Genomic DNA, 21,973 nt, shown 5'->3' on the forward strand with positions numbered 1-21,973 from the left:
CACATTACATTTCACGGAAGAAAGAGTCATTAAAGTGTCCCACAGCTATGAAAACTCCTGCAAACCCCTGTATCGAATGAATTATCCTTTGGAATGGCCTCCACAAAGTCTGAATCTTAACCCCATCTAATGTTGCAAAATAGAACTAGATGCAGTACTAGATGCATCTTAAACATAATCCAAAGAGCTTTTCGAGCTTTTAAGTCTGGAAAGGCAGAGCCAGAGCTAGAGACAAGTCTGGATGCATAGACATAATAAAATTCGTGTTATTTTTGGTTTAAAAAATCTCTAGAATGATGGAAATGGGCCACAGCAATTTAAGAAAACTTACCATTTTTACCATGGTTTGACACTGCTAACTCATAAGCAAATATCGAAGTGTAAAAAATAATAATAAAACAGTAACATATTTTTTTCTTTCACAAAAACAAAGTTAGATGTGCGCTCTTTTTTATGCCGGTCACTGTAACAATGTAAGGTAAGCTCGTACACATGGGGAGTGCAAGATTTTGGTGATAAATTTTAAAATAATTGCAATTGCATAACAATTGTGGGGATAAGGATATGGAAAAAAACGTTTTATTCTATGCGTTTCGTGTATCTCTCTATTAATTGCACATTTAATTGCAGTTAAAAACGCACAAATAGCTCTCAATAAGCAAATTTATTTGGCAGTTGCTTGCACGTGTTGCTGCCTAACCAGCGCTGCTGTCAATACAGCGAAGCCATACTTAAGTGGAGCGTTGCGCCAACGGTCCACATCAGTAGTGGTTGATCCTCCCTTTGAACAGCATTGGTTCGTCTCTGATACAGCAACGATGGAGAAGTGGGTTGGCAAGATAGCGCTGGTAACGGGCGCCAGCTCGGGCATCGGACAGGATGTGGCGCTTACGCTAGCGGACGCGGGCATGATCGTGGTAGGGATAGCGCGCCGCGCCGAGCTCGTCACGCTGCTCTCCACCAAGGTGACCGGCGGCGGTAAGATTTACGCCAAAAAGTGTGATGTGAGCAACGAGGGAGAAATAATGGAAACGCTCAACTGGATCCGCCGCGAGTTCGGTGGCGTTGATGTGCTGATCAATAATGCAGGCATTTATCGCTATCAATTTATCACGCGTAAGTGTGGAAAGGACAGTGCACGAAAAAAATAGAAAAACTCGATTGGATCGTTACAATTCCAGAGAGTGAAACGTCCGATTTTCGCGACACCTTCAACGTGAATGTGCTGGCGACGTGCATTTTCATTCGCGAAGTGGTAAAGGACATGCAGGCAAGGGAAGCGTACGGTCACATCGTGGTGCTGAACAGCTTGCTGGGCAAACGCGTCCCGGACGTATCGGTGCCCGTGTTCGGCGTGTATCCGGCATCCAAGTTTGCGCTCGTTGGGATGACGGAAGTGTTGCGGCAAGAGTTAAACTTCCTCAAATTGCCCATCAAAGTTACGGTAAGATTGGTTAGATGGCTGTGCACAGGGACTAAGAAGATGATGACTGTGCTTATCTTTTCGTTTGTGGCGTGGGGGCACATCCCATCACCCCATTTCAGAGCATTCATCCTGGCATGGTGCAGACGGACATGATCAAGGTGTTCGAGTCGAAGCTAGCGGAACGGCTACCAAAGCTCCAGGTGACGGACATTACCGCCAGCATCGTGCATTGCCTTGCAACACCCCCCGAAGTTCGTGTAAGTATAGTCGCTTGCGGTTACGCATCAATGAATCGTCAATGTATACGCAACAGGCTATCGGATTACTCTGGATTGACGGGGTTCGAACGCTGTGGTTTGATGGCTTGAATCGAGCATCAAAAACCGGCTGTGTTATTCTATACTGCGACGAGGTTAACTTGGGTTCGGTTTAATTTCTTGTTTCAGATCGATGAGCTGACCATTATGCCAACGATGCAGTAAAAGGCCGTGGCCGCCAGCTAAAGGTATCCGTTCATTTTTTGTTACACACAAACGCAGAATTCAATAAAATATATGTTTGGAATTGTTGCTTTGAGTTGATGCATCTGTCGAGCTATGTCGGGTTCGGTTCATTGGAATGTGGTTCCAATTTGTACTAATTGACAGCAATCAATCCAGTCAAATGGGGATAAGGAAATGTTTCGTTAATCCAGCGCACAAATTCAATTAGCGTGACCTCAGGGTGCAATCTATCTATAAAACTTGGATGGCATTTACTCTTCGCGGATTGGGACACTTCTAAACCAAATCGTTAAAGTAAAACACATTTCAACAAGAATTGTAAAACGTAATAGTGTCTCTGTTTTGCTTGCCTGCTCCATAAACCATTTCCCTTAATAACGGACACGTTTCGAGGCCGGTTGTATCAGCATAATCCAAATTGAATGATAGTTGTACGTACGATAAAAGCACTGTGCCACACATCCTCTGAACTAAATGATGAATAACAACATTCTGCATTCGGTAGCAGGGATAACAAGAAAAAATGTGCCAAAAAGGTTGCACTGGTGCACTTCAACCACAACGCTGCAGAACGTATTGCAGAACGTTGCATAGGAGGATTCATTTTAGGGTAGGTAAGTTGCCAACGCTACTTTCGTTCTGGGGGTGGGTGTTTTTTTTTCTTTTTCGTCATGTTCTTCGATTCCGCTGCCGAGAGCGAAACAGATCCACCACCAGCTGCACTCGGATGCAACAGTGCAACCGGAAATAATGGTCATGTTCTTGCGCGCTCGTGGAGGTTCGGTGTTCATCTAGATCGAAATGCTCGCTCGGTCGGTCGGTCGGTCGGTCGGTATCTTCTGCTCCCGGGAGGATTTTATGGAGCAGAAGAGGACGATAGGTATTTTATTAAAAGAATTATATCAACGAGCAGGTTGCAACACGCTGCACTTGTGCACTGTGTGTTGCACTAATGCACCACACACCGCAATGCAATCGAATATGTACGCGATGTACATCGAGGCTGGATGCAAACACGATGCGCTGTGGATTAGGTACAGGAAAATGGCACGTTTTGAAAGTTGGAGTAATGGTTTCGTGATATGCGAAAGATGTAATAGTATAGACTGGATGCTGTAGCGTGATTTGCTACAGCAGCAGAGGGTAATTTGTTCAACAGTGAAACCTGTTGCAACGATTATGTTATTGGTACGGTTTTAGCATAACTATTTGTACAATTAATACTGGCTCGCAACGCGTGTCACTGGGTTTCCTAGCCGAGAAGATCCACGAACAGACGCCATAACTTTTGGAGGACCCATTCATTGCACAGCACGCGACACTGGTAATAAATCGTAAAGAATCTTCTTTTGTGGCGCGTTGCTTTCTACTAGAATGCATTCTAAGGACGCGTTATGCTACCAGTATCACATTAATAGCGAATACCGAATGCAGCCCTAGCGAATGCGCATTTATTCTTGGTGATATGGGCCATTTCTCCATTTGCTGCTGTTGCGCCCGGTAAATTGCGAGAGATGTCATCTCCGCTGGGCTGCTGCTGTGCTGTGTGAGTATGTTTTGCGGCTTTGGAGTCGTTCTACCTCCGCACCTCACCGTACCGTGTTACAGGTTACAGTGTGCAGTCCGGGATGGAAAACCACTTCATAGATCAGCGCCCTCGGTGCGCTCACGTCCCGTGTGCGATGAGTTTCCACACTTTCCTAAATCCCATGCTACTACCACCCCATAACCATCCTTGGACGACCCGTTTCGGTGTTTTTCGCGAGCCGTGAGTTTTCGGTTTCGCTCCGTGTGGAATGTAAATTATTCAAAGTCTGCCGTTGTTGTTGTGTGCTGGGGTGGCGCCTTTTTTTTGAAGCGTCGTTTTGTTTTGTGATGCTTTTTTGTGTGTGTGGGGATTGGTGGCACTCGCAACGATCCGCAGGACTAGCAGGAGCCACCCAGCTTCCAAGGGGAAAACTTGAAAAGCATTCCAAAAGCGTCTTCATCACCGAACATTGCTGTCCGGTGTGTCGAGTCGACTCTCTCTCTCTCTCTCTCTCTCTCTCTCTCTCTCTCTCTCACTCTCCCCCTTTGCACGGAAATTATTTCAATTTTTTCATCTTTCCACGATAATGCTGGTCCCCGTTCTTGTTTTTGACTCGCACCAGCACAAGAGAACACAATTTTCCATTCCCATGGCCATGGTTCTAGTTGGAGGAGCTTGTGTTTTTTTAGAAATGATTATAAAAATATATACCCAGTACGGGGAGATAACAATAACATATTTCGTGCAAATTTTGTTTCAACCGCTGCTGTCCTCGCTCTCCACAGCCAAGTGGCACGTGATGCTTCTCGCTGGACTTCATCTTCGTGAAGCTTTTGCCCTAGGGAGCTGGTGAGAGAGTGTAGTGTACGAGTAGTTGATGAAAGTTTGGTTCGGTTCCATCGGTCCAGAAGTGTGCATTATGCAGGTTTGTGCAGTTTTTGTAGCTCCTGCAGTTCCGTCTCGATGTCGGTGGGGGAGGTAGTGGTGGCCGAGGGCGGCCGCTTCGGGATCGACCAGAACCGCTGATCACGTCCAAACTGGCGTCCTTCGTCCATCGTTTCCGGCAGCTTTTGATGGAGCGTCTCCGGTAGGAAGATGGCGCTAACCGCACCGACCAGCATAATCAGTGCCATCGCCACGAACGGTAGCCGCAGGTCGCGACTAGTGCCGAGGTACACGATGTACGGTCCAACCGCACCGAACACGTTCGACACGATGATACCGAACGAGGTCCCAGTCTGCCGGAGTGACGTTGGATACAGTTCGACCGACTGCAGGTACAGGGCGAAGTAGGTGACGCAGACAAAAAACTTCACCACAATGGCCAGCATCGTCACGTACAGCTCGGTACCGGGCCGATGGATGAGCAGCAGGACGGGCAGGCAGGCGAGTGTGGCCGCAAGAAAGGCTCCGCTGTTGGTAAACCGGCGCCCGAGTCGATCGCAGCACAGCTGGCCGAGCAGGTAGGCCGGCAGCTCGACCGCACCCTGCCAGAAGTTGTTCAGGAACGGGTTGCCACCCATCTGCAGACTCAGCAGGAACAGGGTAAACGTCGGTATGGTGTTGCAGATCCAGCTGAACAGCAGCAGGCCGGTCAGCTTGCTCATGTGCCACCCGCTGAAGAGGGACGCGATACCGTACGTCTTTTCGCGTTCGGGACGAGGCACGAGCGCTTTCAGCTGTTGCTCGGTCAGTTCGAACGGACGCCCATTGATGGTGGCAATTTTGCGCAATTGCGCCAGACACGCGCCGTAACGTCCTTGACTTGCCAGCCAGCGCGGGGACTCGATCGCGTAGCGGGGAAAGCAGTAGAACAGTAGGCAGGGCAGCGAGGTGACGATCATGAACCAGCTCCAGTCTCGCATCCACCAGAGGATGAGCGGGGCGAGACAGACACCCGCAGTCCAGCCGACCAGCTGCCAGAGGGAGAGGGCCGCCCGGTTAGCATCCTTCGAGATTTCCATCGCGATAATCAGGGGCGACTGGAAGGAGGTGTTGGTGGAGAAGCTACCGATGAAAGCGAGCGATGCGAACAGCCAGTAGCTGTGGGCGGAAAATATGGACAGTACTCGCCCGATGGCAGCCGTCGCTATGCTGAACAGATACACCGGCAGTCGCCCGATTCTGCAAATGTGTGTATCAAAGAATCGCATAGGAGTTAGATCAGCTTCTAGCTGATTTCGACAACTATCTTACCGATCACCCAGCTGGCCAAGGATAAATGTCCCGCACACTTCGGAAACGCGCACGAAAGCAAACACATTCGTGCCGTACAGTTCCCGATCGCAGACCCAATCCTGCTCCGTCACCGGTGTACGATCGTAGAAGGTACGATCATACTCGTATCCATACAGACAGGATACTGTCGCTGTTTTGTTCGATGGTGGCGTATAGTCATCAGTGGTATGCTCATCATAAGAAATGTTGTACATCTCGCAGGAACTGGGCACATATTCTCCACGACTGTTGTACTCCCTGGTTGAGGAAAGATAACATTGGGATTTAATAGACTTTGATCATATTTCCTCATTACTCGAAAAGCCCAAACATTGCAACACCAGGTGGAGTTAGTTGACTTGATGATAAGCTATCATAATTATACCTTCTACGGTATAATCTACGTGCTTACATGTCTTTTGTGTAACGGGTCGGCTAAGCTTTGATATTTCCAAGTGCCAAAAGAATTAAACTGTTATCTCTCATGCAGCCTAGACTCGTGATTTGTGCACTTAGTGTGTGTTGGTGTTTTGCTATTAAATATAAGGCTTTTTTAAGCCTCCAACAATCTAACACCCAAAAAGATAAAGATAAAGAAAGACTGATGGTGAAGTTTGGAATTAATTATTTTGGGAGATGGTAAACAAAGCAATTAGTATTAAAAATAAGATGATGATAAAACTGTATCATAAAACAAAACAAAAGCCATATTAGTGTCATAAGCTCACACTTATCTCATGAACACCTCGTGCTCTCGGGCATTCCAATCAACTCACATTGGATACACAGTTGCCTTCCACTGATCGCTGCCCGTAGTGTTGAGCATTTCGTTGTCCGTGACCGGTATACGGCACCTGTGGTCCGGGACGGCCAGCACGAGCAACACATTCACCACACACATCGCGAAAAACAGTACCGCGATCACGTTAAAGATGATGTTGTACCGGCGCTGAAAGGGACCATCGTTGCCGATTGATTCCATGATCCGATCGAACGCAGCATCTGCTCCAGCATTTTCGCTTTCGTCTGATGTCATTTTGTCTGTTTCTTCTTTCCCTCCGCCAATGCCGTACACCGAGATCCGTGAACAAGATCGAGATCTGCCTGTAATTGAGGCGAACGCGCAGCCAACATCCGAACGAACGCGTGAGAAACGGCCTCTTTAGCAGCACATGGTATCTCTAACATTTGCACTGATATCACACGGTACACGGTTGGTACGTCGTTACCTTATCACACATCATTAACTTCTGGCTAGTCTCGCGCAAGCCTGCCGCTAGATACGGGATACGGGACTGTCTCCCTCGAGGGTCGGACTGCAGTGTCAGCTCCTCTGGTACGCTGTCATCGTGGGACGTTGTTGTCGCCGTCTATGCATTCAGTAAAAAGACGTCACCCGATTGAGAGACGCTCGCACCGAAACCTGTAGTTGTAACATCTGTAACCGTTTGGGTGTGAGCGAGGGAACGGCTCATGAACCAGCGCAGTGCATCGGCGGCGTGAACGCTGGCCGAGGGTCGTGATAAATACATTTCAACCGATTAGTGTTGGTGTTGGTGCAATAATATATCTGTGTTTTTTGTGTATGTGTGTGTGTTACCATGGGCGTAGCATGATTGTGTTTTGGTTCGTTTGTTTGTTTGTTGCTCTGTTTTAAGCAAGCCACTTACACGGTCGACTGCGCTCAGCTGCAACAGATGATGGCAATGCACTCGGTGCGCTGAGCGTAGTGATGGCCTGAATGGCTCAGTTGAAAGATCTATATTGGAATTTATTTCATTAAGCACTATCTAAGATGTTTCGAATCGTAACAGTTTATGGACGGCAAAATTGCATGACTTTGTATCGAAACCAATTGATCTGTTAAATGATAGGAATGTTGAATAAACAATTACCAATTAAACATGTTATAATTTTGAGCAATTACAAATAATCACATGCGATACCAGTCAGTTTATTCAGAAGCACAGTTCAACCGTTCAAATAGAAGTAAAATGTAGTAATAACTTGCTATCAAAATTAACAAATTACTATTTTGTTATCTCAAAGAACAATCCTTTTCTTAATGTAATGATAATTAATATGATAGAAAATATTCTTTACAGCACTAACTCGATGTGATCAACACATTTCTGGAAGCATGGTGTAATATGATCTAAACTAGCTAGAGTAATCTAATATATAATGTAAAACGAATGAAACATATGCAATAAACACAACACAAGTCGATAATGAAGAATCAAAGATTAACAATGGAGAAAGCGGTAGCGATTTCAAGGTAGCAATAGATATGAATTATGAAAATGGTTTCATGATTGAGTTTACTACTTGTTGAGCTGCTAAGCACTTTTTCAGCAACATCTTAGTTTTTAACAAGAAACATCACTAATATCACTAACTTTCGTGTAATTTTGTAAGTAGGGGCTGTTTTAGTCACTTTATGATTTATTTGATATGATTCTGACTGAATATAACAGTTTCAAAGCTTTGGTAATAGTTTTTAATATTTAATCAAAACGGAAATTATTTTGCAATTTACAATTGATGTGTCAAATCAGTACAATTTCCTCAAAGAGTTGTCAAATTTAGAAATCCGCGTATCTCCGAATCCGTGTATAAGAGGTGCCATGTATCTCGGGGACCGCCTGTATATATTTTTACTCTTATTATTTTCATACTTTTAAATCATTACCTCTCATCGTTATCTGTAATTCGCAACAGTCAGGGATGCTTCCGAAAGTTAACAACGAAAAGTAGAACTATTACTAAAGTACGCTAAATTATTCTGCACGTGATTTTGAATGCCGCATACAGCTGATAGTCTGGAAGTAGATTTCCAGTTGCAAGAAATGCAAAACATACCTGTAAATGCAAAATTCATTTAAACAACAAAAGCGGAAACTTCCAACGGTCACGTAATTCGCTCAGGGCACCGAAAAAGCACACAGTGACCAAAATTGGCGAATAAAGAATCAACTACGAAAACATCTCCTTTCTTCCAGGTCGCCAAAAATGTTCCCGAAGCGTAATGGCTTACTACTAACTACTGCTGCTACTAGGTGATAAAAAAGTAAACCAATAAATTGTCGCATTTAATCTGTCGCCGATTCAACGCCGTTTCCATCAGCCCACAGGGGGAGGATGGAGTCCCCACGCACCAATGTCCAGAATGTGGAAATCGTGGAAAAGTTAAAACAAATACCGAAGGAAAATATTCTTAAGCATCCGTAGGTGGTTCACAAAGAGGACGACAGAAAGACAACCAATGCTGAATTCTTGGCAACCATTCCGGTTGACAAGAAACCTCGGAAGAGAATGGCTGGGGTTGGCAGGACGCCTCTGGGCAGCCGGTACCGAACGGTCGCAACGGTGACATGTGACACCGGTCGTGGCGTCCGTGTCCGATTCTGTTTGGAATTGCTTCTTTCATGAGACGATCGGGATTTGTGGGAATTTTCTTCAACACAAACACCTTCCGCTGGTTAGCTGCTATCCATTTCCTTTTCAACAGCACCCGAACCCCTAGATGGAATTGGAATTTAAGGGTTGAAACAGTAGTCGGTTGAGTTTCGTTCGGGAAAGTGCTTTGCTTTGGCATCGTTCAACCGCTGCATCCTTGTACAGTTTGAAAGAAAAGTGCAGTATGATCCTGTCTGGGCGTGTGTATGCTTCCGATGATGACGACAGCTTCAGTGTGAGGGAACAAGTGTGAGGTAGAGGGAAAGTGTATGTCAGTCGCTTTTTAGTTCTTAAAATGCAATAAAAACAAATTTAATTGTACATGCTGACAGATTCTTGCCAGCCGGAAAGAGCACGCAAGCTGAAGCGTATTTATCCTTACAAGCCATATCGTCCCTTGGTCTAGAAGGAAAAGAAGGAAAGGGAGATAAATGAAAAGGTTGGGGTGAGGATGGGGCGAAAAAGTTTCACTACCATCCTTCACCAGCTTCCTCTTTGTGAGGGTAGGGAAGAAGTTAAACTCATCCCAGCATGTTGGGCGATCGTATGCGCTAACTTCACCGGCAGCCGGGTAAATGTACTATTTAAAGCTAAAAACTTTTGTCCCTTTTTCACCTCTCACTTCCCATGTCTCACAGAATGAACTAGAATGACACTAGAATGGCAATACGGCTGCCAGTTGCTTTTGGCACCATCAAAATATCCCCCGTCGTCCGAACTATTTTGTGAGCACAGTGAACAGTTTGCGTTAGTCCCGTGTTTTGTGTTTTACGGGAGCTAAAGCACAAACAACCCTCGGGCGGCACTTGGCCCTCATTAAATGGTCGATTAAAATAAAGAAACAAAAAAAAACAGCATACCAACCCCCGTTTTTATTTGATGAATCGGATTATGTTTAACATAAATAAGAGCACACTACCCAGCATCCTCACACCGACGGTTGTTTTGAGCTTAGCTGGAGGGGTTACTTTTATTGCGTATGTGGAGTCCTGTTGGTTGCTGCAGGGCGGCTTAAGTAGAAACAATCACATAAACGTGCGGCGCTGTGTCTTAATTTGAGGAACGCATCTGTTTGCCTCTTTCTCACTGCCCATTTGAATGCACGGTCTATGTGTGGGATGTTAAACATTTACTGTCAAAATCAGACGAGATGAGTCCCTTTGCTTGCTATTTGTTTTTCCTTCGTGTAGTTGATACAGATCTTGTTCATCTTTCCCGCTTGTACTAATGTGTGAACGTGTGGGAATCATATGTGGCCTGCTGAAGTGTGCCCCAACAGTAAAGTAAAGCTCCAATGGAAGAATACACCATATACAAAAAAGAGAAAGGACATTCGTATGCAAACACACGTCTATTAGGAAAACGTAGACGTTTCGGGACGCGGCGTACCCATCTCGGTCCCATTTGGTGCTGTACTTTACAGTTTTCGTGCTTGATTTGGGTGTGCAAAAGTAATTAAAAATGCTGCCGACCCTCTTTTTTTTCTTATTTTGGTGTGCGCTGGGTGGGATGATCCTTCCTTCCTTTTGCCCTTTTCAATGTTTATGACGCTGGAATGAGGGGCTCACAAAGGGGCATGCCGTGGGTTCTTCACAAAGGTGAACACTGCTGTATACCTTCCATTGCCTCGTACAAAGAGTCGGGGGGAACATCAAACGAGGAGGAAAAAAACGACAATTGTAAGGAAAACGTCTCCCCCCCCAAAAAACACCGTGTTCTTGGCAGACAGTCGGTAAATTTTGTGTGTGTATGTCAGGTTCACATTAAACCATCTAAGCATAAGCGTACGGATAATAATATCGCAATGCCTATCGCCGTGTCTACGATCTTTCTCGGGTGGATATTACAAAGCTGAGAGTAAGCCTGCCAGACACAACCCAGCCGAATTGCGGCATGGAATCTTCATCCTGCGTGCGTCAAATTGTTTCTTCCAACGCCCAGATTTTGGGGCGATTAGCGTTGTTTTATTTTTCTAACGCACAGCTTGCACTGAGGCGCGAGTGTGAATTCGGCATGCGTCGTCATTAGTTGTGTGGGAAAGCTGCTTACCGCTAAGATGGCGAATAATTGGGACGCAAAACCGGAGGATACGGCGTTACAATTTTGTCACCGTGCTGGGTTGTGCGCCAAATCCCAAGCTTTATTACCATGGGGGTTAGCTCGATAGAATTGTATAACATTCTGCAATGCTTACCGTCGCAGCATTTGCTTAAGCTCCCACGGCACCTTGCTGTGGATGCGATTTACGTGCGGAGTTGCTAAGAAGGGCCTACCGCGCGTGATCCGCAGAAGGTGTGATCCGTCTAGTCGGAGCAATTATTTTTAATTTAATTACAACAAAATGATTTGTGTCTGACGTCTGATCTATCCGTGCGGGACTAGGGCGATATGATGTAGTGTGCGACTTATGCGGCTGAGCAAGCGTGCTTGTTATTTTTTAAGTACAAACGGTCGGTGTAATGATGACACTAGGCATCACTGTACCGAATACTAAGGATCTCGGTACCGTTCTCATGTAGTATGGCAACACTATGCAATAGTTGGTGTTTAATGAGTTGGGGAAGATAAGGCGTGAGTTCTCATACAACACATGACGGAGCACCAGACTAGACATCTGTTTGATATCGCGGAAGTCATAATGAGGAGATCTTAAAGTGGGATTTAGAGACGGATTAATATAATGTCGATTTGGTTTGCCAAATAGTGTGTGAACAGAAATACCAGTAAAATGTTTTAGTCTTTGATGTTGGCTCAAAACGATAAAATACGGATTTGCCACTTAAAATAATAGTAAAGTGTAGATTTACGGGGAGGAAAAAAATGATGATTTGCCGGTCTGTGAGCCGGCAAAAATATTACAATAAAATAGTCCTTTCTTCTATGTACCTAATGAGCTTCCGCTTTGACAGTTTCTCTGCTAGCCAAACCACAGCGGCATACCAATTACGTGACAAATAATGCCAATCTTTGGCCAGTTTGCAACAGGCGGAAAGATTCACACTTATCTTACATGTGTGTATGGTGCAATCTCAACACCAACCAAACATTCCCGAAAGACAAACCAAACCAAAAGTGCCAAGAAAGGTGAACAAAAAAATCGTCAGCAGTTTTATTCCCCATTTCCGCATGTCCCCTTCTTCGTAGCTGTTCACATCATTAGCTAAGTGCGGGTATGTGGTGTCCGTTTCGATGTGTTTGGTTTCGACAACTTTGTCCTAGCAGGTACGTTGGTTTCAGTGTCGCCTAACGAGGCACGTCGGTGCAGGAAGTTAGCCAGAAGTTCGATTGTGCGGCTTTGACACCTTTTTGTGTACGACTGTAGTGTCTGTTGTGGCTTAACAGAGGTGCCAAAGTTTTGTCTGTGACACACGGTGAACATAAAGAAAATTTGCTACATCTTGAGAAAACAGTAAAGATGCTAGGCGAAACCATAAAAATAAATAAATAAAAGTAAAAATATGATTGTGGCTCATTTTTCTTCTTTTTTTATATAAGATAATACTTGCTTGGTGTGTAAGATTTTGTAATCTTTATACGTTGTAGATTTGTTAAAGAATGAGGTATAATGCATATTGAAAACATTGAAACATTGAAAACATAAGTTAACTTTAACTTAACTAATATTTTGTCATATTTAAATGTTTATTTTTTCTTTAATTTTAATATTAAACAAATGCAAGTCAATGAAACAACAGCGTCTAGTAGAGTCTATTTCAAAAACTTAGCTTTAAAATCTTTTCCCTTCTCTGTGTTCCACAGTACAACGCTCAACTCACAGGTGTAAGTAGATCTCGTTTCAAGCACGTTCATATGGCTCTTGGGGTTTTGTGTGTAGAAAGATTAGCTTGCCGGTGCACAACGTACCACCTACCAGACTTTTTAACACGTTATTCATTTGCGGTTTGAGTTGCTGTCAGAAACCGTTCGGCCGCCCAACGTCGAAGCTCAAAGCAAAAGTCTTATGCAAAAGGGATGAGAACGTGAGACCACGTGGCACGTACCATGCGCCTCCATCGTATATAACCGAACTTCGGGTTATATGTGGCCGGGCAGCAGCGGAACGGTGCATCCCGTCGAGAGTGCATTTATACACTCAACACGTCGCTGTGGGCTCTTTCTCCGATTTAGCTGCAAGCTGCAGGACAGTGCAACTGAGTTTATATCTACAATTATTAATCTTCTCAATGCTTGACTTATACAAAATGTGAACTTATTTTGAAGTAACGCAAGAACAGAAAAGAAACACACAACCATCTGTTAGGTTTGAGCGATTCAAGCCAAAGAAGGGAAGTACTATTACTCTTATGTATATTGTTGTATCATCCGACCAGGATATCGTTAACTACACCGTACTTTCTTATTCGAAATCGAAAATGCGTTACTCGTACTCGTAAGCTAGATAAGAGCGGGAGAATGCCCGAGGAAGCGATCCCTTTCCCACAAACTTGTACCCGGCGCCGGAAACTTTCTGCTTTTTAAATAATAAATTAACTTGAAACTCATTATGAATTTAAATAAATTACATTCCTCTCCCTCCCGCAGTTTCACCCACACGCTTCTATGCAACAATTCTGGCAGCCCTGACCTAGGAGCCCCGGATGGTAAACGCAGCCTGGGAGGGTAACCCCGATGGCAATGGGCGCATCATGAACCGGAATCTCCCGTAGCAGGAAGTGAAACTATGAAACTGGCATTAAAATCTTTTAACTTTTGCCCACTTACTCTTCCTAGGGGCCGCAGGGGTTTTCCCCAACTGTTCAACTTCTAGGGCGATTGACGGTGAGTGGGTGGTCGCGGTCATTGGTGGTCAGGGGGCAGAGATGGTTAGTTGGTTGAAAGTGCAGCTTCCGGTGTTTGGTAAAGATAGTAAGAAAGCAAAACTAGGCTTTTTTTGGGGACGCTATCTATTAAAGGCTTGCTATTTGTTAGTGTTTTATAAAAAAGAGCATAAATGTAATTCGGTACAATGGTAAGAGAGAGAAAGAGAGATATATATGTAGAGATAGAAGAGATATGCCAATATAGAGAAGAAGAGATAGATAGAGGGAAAGAGAGAACGAGGGAGAGAGAAAGGGAGAGAGAGAAAGGGAGAGAGAAAGGGAGAGAGAGAAAGAAAGAGGGAGAGAGAGAGAGAAAGAGAGAGAGAGAGAGAGAAAGAGAGAGAGGGAGAAAGATAAATAAAGCATGAAAGAGAGATATTATTATTTTAGTTCAATTGCCTTTCTATTATTTCGGAAATTTGAATTTGAAACGATGAGCTGGAATGAATGTTTCGTTACTGATAAATATTGCATTTTGTGGGAATAACATTGCAAATCATGCCACAAACTTTTTTATGTTTTATGGCCCATGCATTCGAAATATTACTGGTAGAATTACCTGTATTATTAACTGTTTTTATTTATTTACTCAGAAAAACGGCCAGCTCATGATTGGTGGTTTTGTTTGTTAACTTTTATGTTTTTTGATAACTTGGTTTGAAATTTGATCAACGTTAGAGTTGTGTCATGTGATGTTACATTCTTTGTTATTCATTGTTGTTTGCTTGTTTGGGTATCATGTTGCATGCTTACCTTAATTAATAAACAGTCTGTGCAATGTATCTTTCATTCTTGTTACAAGGAAGTTATTTGATACTAAGTAGCTTAGTTCATAATTGTTTCAAGGCGATTTATCTTTCAATGCTATGACGAAATAAGCGAACGTGTTAAAGATATCGTTGAATCAAGCCGAATTATTGAAGCATAACATGAAAAGAACGAACAGGATACAAAACCATGCATTAATTCATGGTCATAAAATCTATGTACTCTACATAATATAGTCTGTATATATTATGTCTGTATCTAATGTGTTACAATTGTTATTTTGCTATCCATCACGTAAAACTATTTTAAATTTACCACACCAATCACACATTACGGATATAATGAACCCATTACGGTGATGACATGCGAATACGTTAAAATAGCAGGCTATTTTGATTTAAACGAAACGTCTCAACCATTAAAGGGATTCGAAAGAACTACAAATAAGGACTATACAAGTAATTTGTTTATTAAAACATGCAACATAAGTAAAGAAATGATGTTTTATCCAATCAGCAATTTCTATTTTTTTTGTTTTTTGTTTGTTTTTTTTTGTTTTTTGTTTTGTTTTTTTGTTTTTTTTTTTTTTTGGCACAACAACCGCTGTCGGCCTGTCAGCTGTCTGCATTGTATAGCAGTTTTCGAGCAGCTATCTAAGTGGGTATACTATACAGGTAGGCATATCCCAAGGTGTATGAATTTAGAAGGCTGGTTTTTATCACTTCTGTTTCTGAATGAAGTTTTAAAGAGTGCTTTGAGTATACGTCAAGCCTCCAGACAGCTTGTTTGAGCAAAAGTTTTCACCCGTCCTGTCAAAAAATGTTATTCAAATTTGATTATAAAAACAGACTATTGTTACCTGAACTACATACACTTTGATTCTAGATTCCACCACCTGATATCTTTAATGCACCTTTAGATAAATGAAAACACCATATTCGTTTGCCATTTCTTCGAGCAGATACTCGATTTTAATTCTAGCTTTGAGTCTAAAATAATCTAGATTGAATACCGCGTGTGTATGCGGTTTTGTATGGAGTGTTTACATGATTTCAGCCTCCAACTGTCAAACTACATACAAAAAAAAAACTGACTAGAATCGTGAAGGGCCCTTTGACAGTTTTTTGAGCAAATTGTATTGATTTGACACGTCAATTACGAAATGCCAAATAATTTACCTTTTGATCAAATGTTAAAAAAAAAACTATTTCAAAGGGATAAAAACTGTCATATAAATCAGAATCAGAATCTTATGAAATAATTATTTAAGTGGCTAGAACCACCCCCTACTTGCAAAATTATTAAAAAATAGTGATACTTTGGCTGGAAATTATAACTTGGCTGGCCGAAATTCAAGATACGCGGTATTTTGCGGCCGTTTTTGGTCCCCATTATCCGTGTATCTCGGGGACAGCCTGTAATTTAAAACCCAGCCTGAAAATGTGAAAAGCTCATACGCTATACCACAAGATCATAAGCTTCGATCAATTATACTTATATAGAACTTATTTCGTGTTTTAATTATTATACATTTCTTTCATCATTACCTTAATAAACATTGAATGTGCCTTTTAGACCTTCCTCTCAATGAAGCATAAGGGAAACATAACATTAATGTAGCAAAAAACGTTCTTAACACCATTTTGTTAAAAAAAAATAGGATAACGAGGATTTCTCTCACTACAGCAGCGAGAGAGAAAAATGAACACGGTGCAAACTGGTTTCTGTTTTTCCACCCACCGCCAATGCTTTAACTCCGGGTGTATATTTCATAAAAATTCAAAATTCAATTTCACGCTTTTTGATCATTTAAAATTCATAAAATACTGCTGTTTTTTGGGGGGGATTCTTTTTTCGTCGTTAACGCGCTCTTCCGCGCGCGCCTGTATGTGTGTGGTTTGGAGTTTTTCACTTATTTTGGCAACGGTGGTGCATGGAGACTGTTGGGCCCTTCCGCGCCCCAACTGCGTTATGATTGTCGCTTGCGAGGTTGGGAGAAAAACAGCCTCCAAAGCTACGAGAAGCATATTTGAAAGGAGGGAAAAAATCGCTGCTCAAAAGTAAAGCCCGGGGAAACATATTTTGTATGCCGCCTAGGTGGTGCAAGCTATTGTAGTGTGCGTGTAAATTTTTTATGATCCGACCAGAATGGTAAATATGCCTATAAAAGCTGTTTGCTTGTTAGAATGCAAAAAAATGAACGTAATATGAATGTTTGTGAACAAGATACAAATGATAGAGTGCTTAGCGTTAGTATAAATAAAAGAGAGAACAGATTTGGATGAATTCAAGCAACAGGATAATGGATTTCATAGTATCGAGGGAAATAATTGCATAATACAGAGAGTACAGTCATAATAAAAGAGACAGAAAGGAAAGACAAATCATGATTAATCTTATGGCACCACTCAAAACGAACCTTCAAGTAGTCTCATTCAACTGGCACGTAGATAAAATTGCACCTCCCCCAACAGGAGATGGTACTATATTTCACGCACAGCGAACACATTAAGCTTAATGACCAGCTGGCTGACCAAAGAGCCACTTGTCTTAATGTCTGCCCTGGCTGCATACAAAATTCAATACAAACTGCAAATTTATTCATTGCCATTTCTGCAATGTCCGGTACCATCTTCACGGCTCAGTGAATGATTTGTGTCATTTTTCTACCGCTTTTACCTAGACAGTTGACGAACAGAACCAAAAAAATAATCAACGCCCTTCGCCGTCTGCACCATTTATTTCCCTGTTTCGGTGCAGACCGTGCTGAAAGTCGTTCAATCAGCAAAGATAGGTACTGGCCGAGTACTGACAGCACCGGTGCAGCGCTCGGCCATGTTGACTGTACGAAACTTTATTTTATTTTCCAGCTGAATAGACGAATAATTAGTGCTTTGTTGAACTGGTAAGAAATGAAGGGATCGTTGGCCATTTCTTTGATCCCTTTTGCACCCGGTGTGTGACGATTGAACGGTGTATACAGTACCTCTCAGCTCAATAACCCATCCCCCAACCCGCACAGTTGAACGGCTGACATGGCTTGTAGTGCCTTGCTTTGTACGGAGTACGAAGTTCCTGTTGCTGGAAAGACACTGAACTTGCTAATTAGAAGCAATTATACGATTGAGAGCATCGGAAGGGTCCGCATGTTGCTGTAAAAGCGAATCGGAACGAAAAGCTAAAAGGTACACAACACGCCATGCAAAAGGCAATCGGGACATATTGGCAAAAAGAAACCGGAAATGAGCGTAGGAAGGGACGAAGAAAAGAGAGAGAGAGAGAGAGAGACCGCTCAGCGAAGAAACGCTCCGTACAGGAAAACCAACAAGTACAATCGAAAGTCGCCACAGGGCCAGGAGGACTTTTAGTCAGAACAAATGAATAAAAGGTACCGGTGTTGTAGAGTTCGTCATCAGTCGACCGACCGTCGATCGTGTCGATTCACTTGCTCCGTCACTCCGGATGACCACTAATGGTTGCAGTTTTGAAGTGGGCGGCCAGCCTTTCATCGCTTTCGCCTTGCGTTCGCTGTTGCGTTGAGCCACTCGTCCGGTGGCTTAAGGTTTTTGTACGAATGCAATGGTTGACCGTTTCAATGGCCACTACAGAGCTGACGCTGGCAAAATGGGTATCAGTAAGCGTCTATTTACGGTCTACACAAGTTGAACACTTCATCTTCAATAGCAGCTGAATTGGCACCAAAACGGCGTTTGATGTGTTTTACTGGGTTGAGCCAAGCAAAAAAAAAAAAAACAGTAAACCCGTTTTAAGATTTTATGTTAAAATAAGAACAAATATTAGCAAAAAAGTGTTTTTTATCGATTTCAATGTAAAAAAGTTCTAGCAGCTCACAAAGCCTCTATAAAGTATCATTAAAACGTTCTAAAAACAACAAAATAAAACATACAGTGTCTTTTAAGTTTAGGATTCTAGCTAAGTACATAGTTTAATAAACTGATCAGACCTTCCATATTTATTTAGGAAGTTGGGTAAAGCTACACTGGGTAGCTAGTGAAAATGCGATAATCAAATTAGAACTCTCCGAATACGACTTTTTTTACGAATCTGCTTGGACGCAAAATCCTTAGTCGAAAAATTCTTGATCGCAAAATCACTGGTTGTAAAATGCTTGGTCGCAAAATCGTTAATCGTGAACTCCTTCATGGGCATGGACATCATATTAATATTTATTCTTCATATTTAAAATTTCCAAACACATTTTCTACAGTTATAAGGTTATAACTTGTACAGTTACTTTCAGATAAAACAAAATCTGAGTATAAAATGAGCTCTATTTATTATTTCTAATTAAGATGTCTTGCCCGTTTGCAGCGGTCCGTTGTAGTGGTCCTGTTTTACCTTTCCCTGGTTGTAGTGGCCTGGTGTAGACTTGCTCTTCCAGCAAGGGGGTAAATGCAAAGGACAATTTTCGACACGTAATCCACATCCTACCTAGCCACTGGTCACAGCCCTCACAGCCCTGGGGACAGCATCCATAAATTCACACATGACCGGTACAGATGTGCTTTCCTGACACATGATGACACATTTCCGAAGTGGTTGGTCTCCGCGAGGTTCTACGCCGCAGCAAATGAGCGTTGAAATGTGAGCCCGTGCGGTTACGTCCCAGTGGACCGAGCAGGGTAGCCGCACAAAACAGCATGGAAATGTTTTCCATTTCATCGATTCCATTTGCCTTTCCCCGTTGTGCTCGAGCTCACCACCAAGTGTGTCAAAGTGGCGAATTTTTACCCCTCCCCTCTGTAACGTCTCCCGAATCCCCCTGTGTCTGAAAGTGATGGCGTAATTAATCGCTTCATTAGAGCACCGAGGATCAGTGCAGCCACGGAAAAGGCCGCGTGGCGGACGTCCGTATACACAGCGACATAAATACGGGGCCGTGGTTTTTCCATCTCGAGGGAATGTAATTGTCGGCCGAAATAAAGTTGGCTGACGAAATTTTGGTGTAATCCGGCAAGGTATTTTTTACTCCCACAGTAGAAGGCAGTTGGGTAAAGCTACACCGGGTAGCTGGCGAAAATGTGATAATCCAATTAGAACTCCCCGGAGAGGACATTTGATTTGGCGTGGGTAAAGTTAGATTTATGTAGGGACCTGAGAAAATCGCTACTACGCACCACATGTAACCGGTGCGGCTGTGAACACGCTCGCCGACGGATTGCATCCATATTTGAATAGTTTTCGGTCGGTAACAATTGTCGACATTAAAGCTGTTGAAACTTTCTACGACCAAAACCCAACAAGGTGGGCGAGGGAAGGGCATTGAGTAGAAAAAGTGCCTTCTCTTGCGCACTAGCGTACCAACTATTCAGCCAACCGAACAAACCGTCGTTGGGATCAACAATCGAGCAAAACTGTCGAACGCAGAACATTATTTTAATAGGAAAAGTTTGCTCCTCAAAATTAATGATCATTTGAATACATGCAGAAGCGGTGGGAGTTTTTTTTGTGGACCTTAAATCAACCATGGTCAGCTTTGCGAACCTTACGATGGTGCCGGAAGCTCGTGTGTTTAGTTTGGCATCTCTTGCTAACGTTGCTTGTTGAGTTGGATGGGGTTTAACGTGCACCGAACTCAATTTATAATGTTATAGCAAAGTAAAGAACATTAAAATTAACTGCAAGATAAGCATAAAATGTGTGTTCAATGTTTGTTACAGACATTAAAAACATAGGTTAATTTTGTGCTTTGAAATTGGCACATGTACGAAATCTTGCGTGTTTTTTATACATTGGCACGCATTTGACACATCAACGACATTCAATTCGCAAAAATACTTGAGCAACTAGAAAATGAGTTAATCTGATGTTAGCGAAATTTTAGACCAAAAGAAACCAACATTACAACAAACAAAGTACACTGTCGTCTGCCGATTCGAGCAATCTGAAGCAGGTAGTATGAACCATTCAATTTATATCCGTTAGTGAGTAATTTGATTTGCCAACAATTTTCAAAGTCCTCTATTATACTACCAAAAGCGTCGTTTGACTGTCTGGGCACATGTTGAAAATTAGATTCTCCATTGCACGAATGTTTTCGGGAGGCAAGCAGCGCACGGAGGTTGCCGCGAAAAAAGTCGTGTCAAGTGTACCATTCACTCTGCTTCAGTCGGCAGCTTGAGCATATGAGTTTTGTTCAACGGGTTTTCTCGAAAGCAAACAATTCTGTAGCCTTTTTGATGCTGATTCCCATTACAGAAGAGTAAAGTGCTTATAACGAAAAGAAAAATAAAGCAAAAGAATTGTTTTCCCTCTACTTCTACTAGGGTATGCATTCTTTTGATTTTTGTTATGGTTCACAGCGTTTTGTGTGTTTTTTTTTTAAGAGAGTAAAGAATAGTTTTGTAGCATTTCTCTGAAATGATTAATATCAAGAGGACCGATAAATTGAATTAGTTTTAATTTCATTTGATGTGCAGTTCAAGTGCTGTAATAAGGATAATTTTTTACTTAAATATTTTCAAATATTCCATTGGTGGAACGTTCCGTGAGGTGTTTTTAGATATAAGTTAAAATTTTTGACCAAAGTGGTTGTGAGGTTATGAGCTAGGCAAGATGATCAAGCAATTGTTAAAAGTATTACGAAAATAATACTTTCTCCGAGTTACAGTTACAAAAAAAGTTATTTGTTTCTTGAATGATGGTTCTTGCAGCTTCAATCAGGCTCAGTCATTCATTAGCGACACCATATCACGTTGGGCGTTGGTACGTTATAGTATCTTAAACATTTATTAAACTTTGAAAGAGCCTTTGATTAACAAGTCAATTGAATCAATTTGACCTCTCGATGATTGCTATCGCGTGATACAATACACGCACTCTAAATGTGTTTCCATTGTGTTGACAGATAATCATGCGTCAATTATTGAGATTTCCACTACAACATAATATTGTTACATTTATTGAGAACAAATTCTGTACATCAACTCTTTGAGCTGTACATCAACAAAAAATAGATTGTTAGAAAGCAGTTAATTTTCGTTTCATTTATGAAAACTATTTTATTTGCAAATTTGATCGTCTAGTCAGTCTAAGAAATGAAAAGGGGCGGTCCCGTGGTACAGTCGTCAACTCGAATGACTCAATAACACGCCCGTAATGGGTTCAAGCCCGGAATGGACCGTCCCCCCGTAGTAAGGATTGTCTATCCGGTTATGGTATTGAATAAAGTCTTGAAAGCCTGTTGAAAGATTTCAAAAAATAGTAACCCTCGTACTAAAAACATGATCAT

General features: G+C 42.5%; 2 protein-coding genes across 3 annotated transcripts; one reads left to right on the forward strand and one right to left on the reverse strand.

The window, feature by feature from the left end:
• Window positions 1-564: 564 nt before the first annotated feature.
• Window positions 565-3,050, forward strand: LOC120949093 (farnesol dehydrogenase). Of its 2 annotated transcripts, XM_040366089.2 has the most exons (4): window positions 722-1,116; window positions 1,182-1,444; window positions 1,546-1,683; window positions 1,873-3,050. In XM_040366089.2, exons 1-4 carry the CDS (start codon window positions 819-821, stop codon window positions 1,906-1,908), a joined length of 735 nt encoding a protein of 244 aa, XP_040222023.2. In that variant the 5' UTR covers window positions 722-818; the 3' UTR covers window positions 1,909-3,050. The 2 variants fall into 2 exon arrangements, with proteins under 2 accessions (XP_040222022.2, XP_040222023.2); XM_040366088.2 differs by having other exon boundaries at window positions 565-1,116; window positions 1,546-3,050.
• Window positions 2,747-7,184, reverse strand: LOC120949092 (carcinine transporter-like). Its single transcript, XM_040366087.2, has 3 exons — window positions 6,451-7,184; window positions 5,654-5,932; window positions 2,747-5,581 (listed from the first exon to the last, which is right to left on the reverse strand). The coding sequence occupies exons 1-3, from the start codon at window positions 6,708-6,710 to the stop codon at window positions 4,375-4,377; spliced, it is 1,746 nt and encodes a 581-aa protein (XP_040222021.2). The 5' UTR covers window positions 6,711-7,184; the 3' UTR covers window positions 2,747-4,374.
• Between the last annotated feature and the right edge of the window lie 14,789 nt (window positions 7,185-21,973).

This window comes from Anopheles coluzzii, chromosome 2, assembly GCF_943734685.1.
Source record: "Anopheles coluzzii chromosome 2, AcolN3, whole genome shotgun sequence".
NCBI classification, from domain to species: domain Eukaryota; kingdom Metazoa; phylum Arthropoda; class Insecta; order Diptera; family Culicidae; genus Anopheles; species Anopheles coluzzii.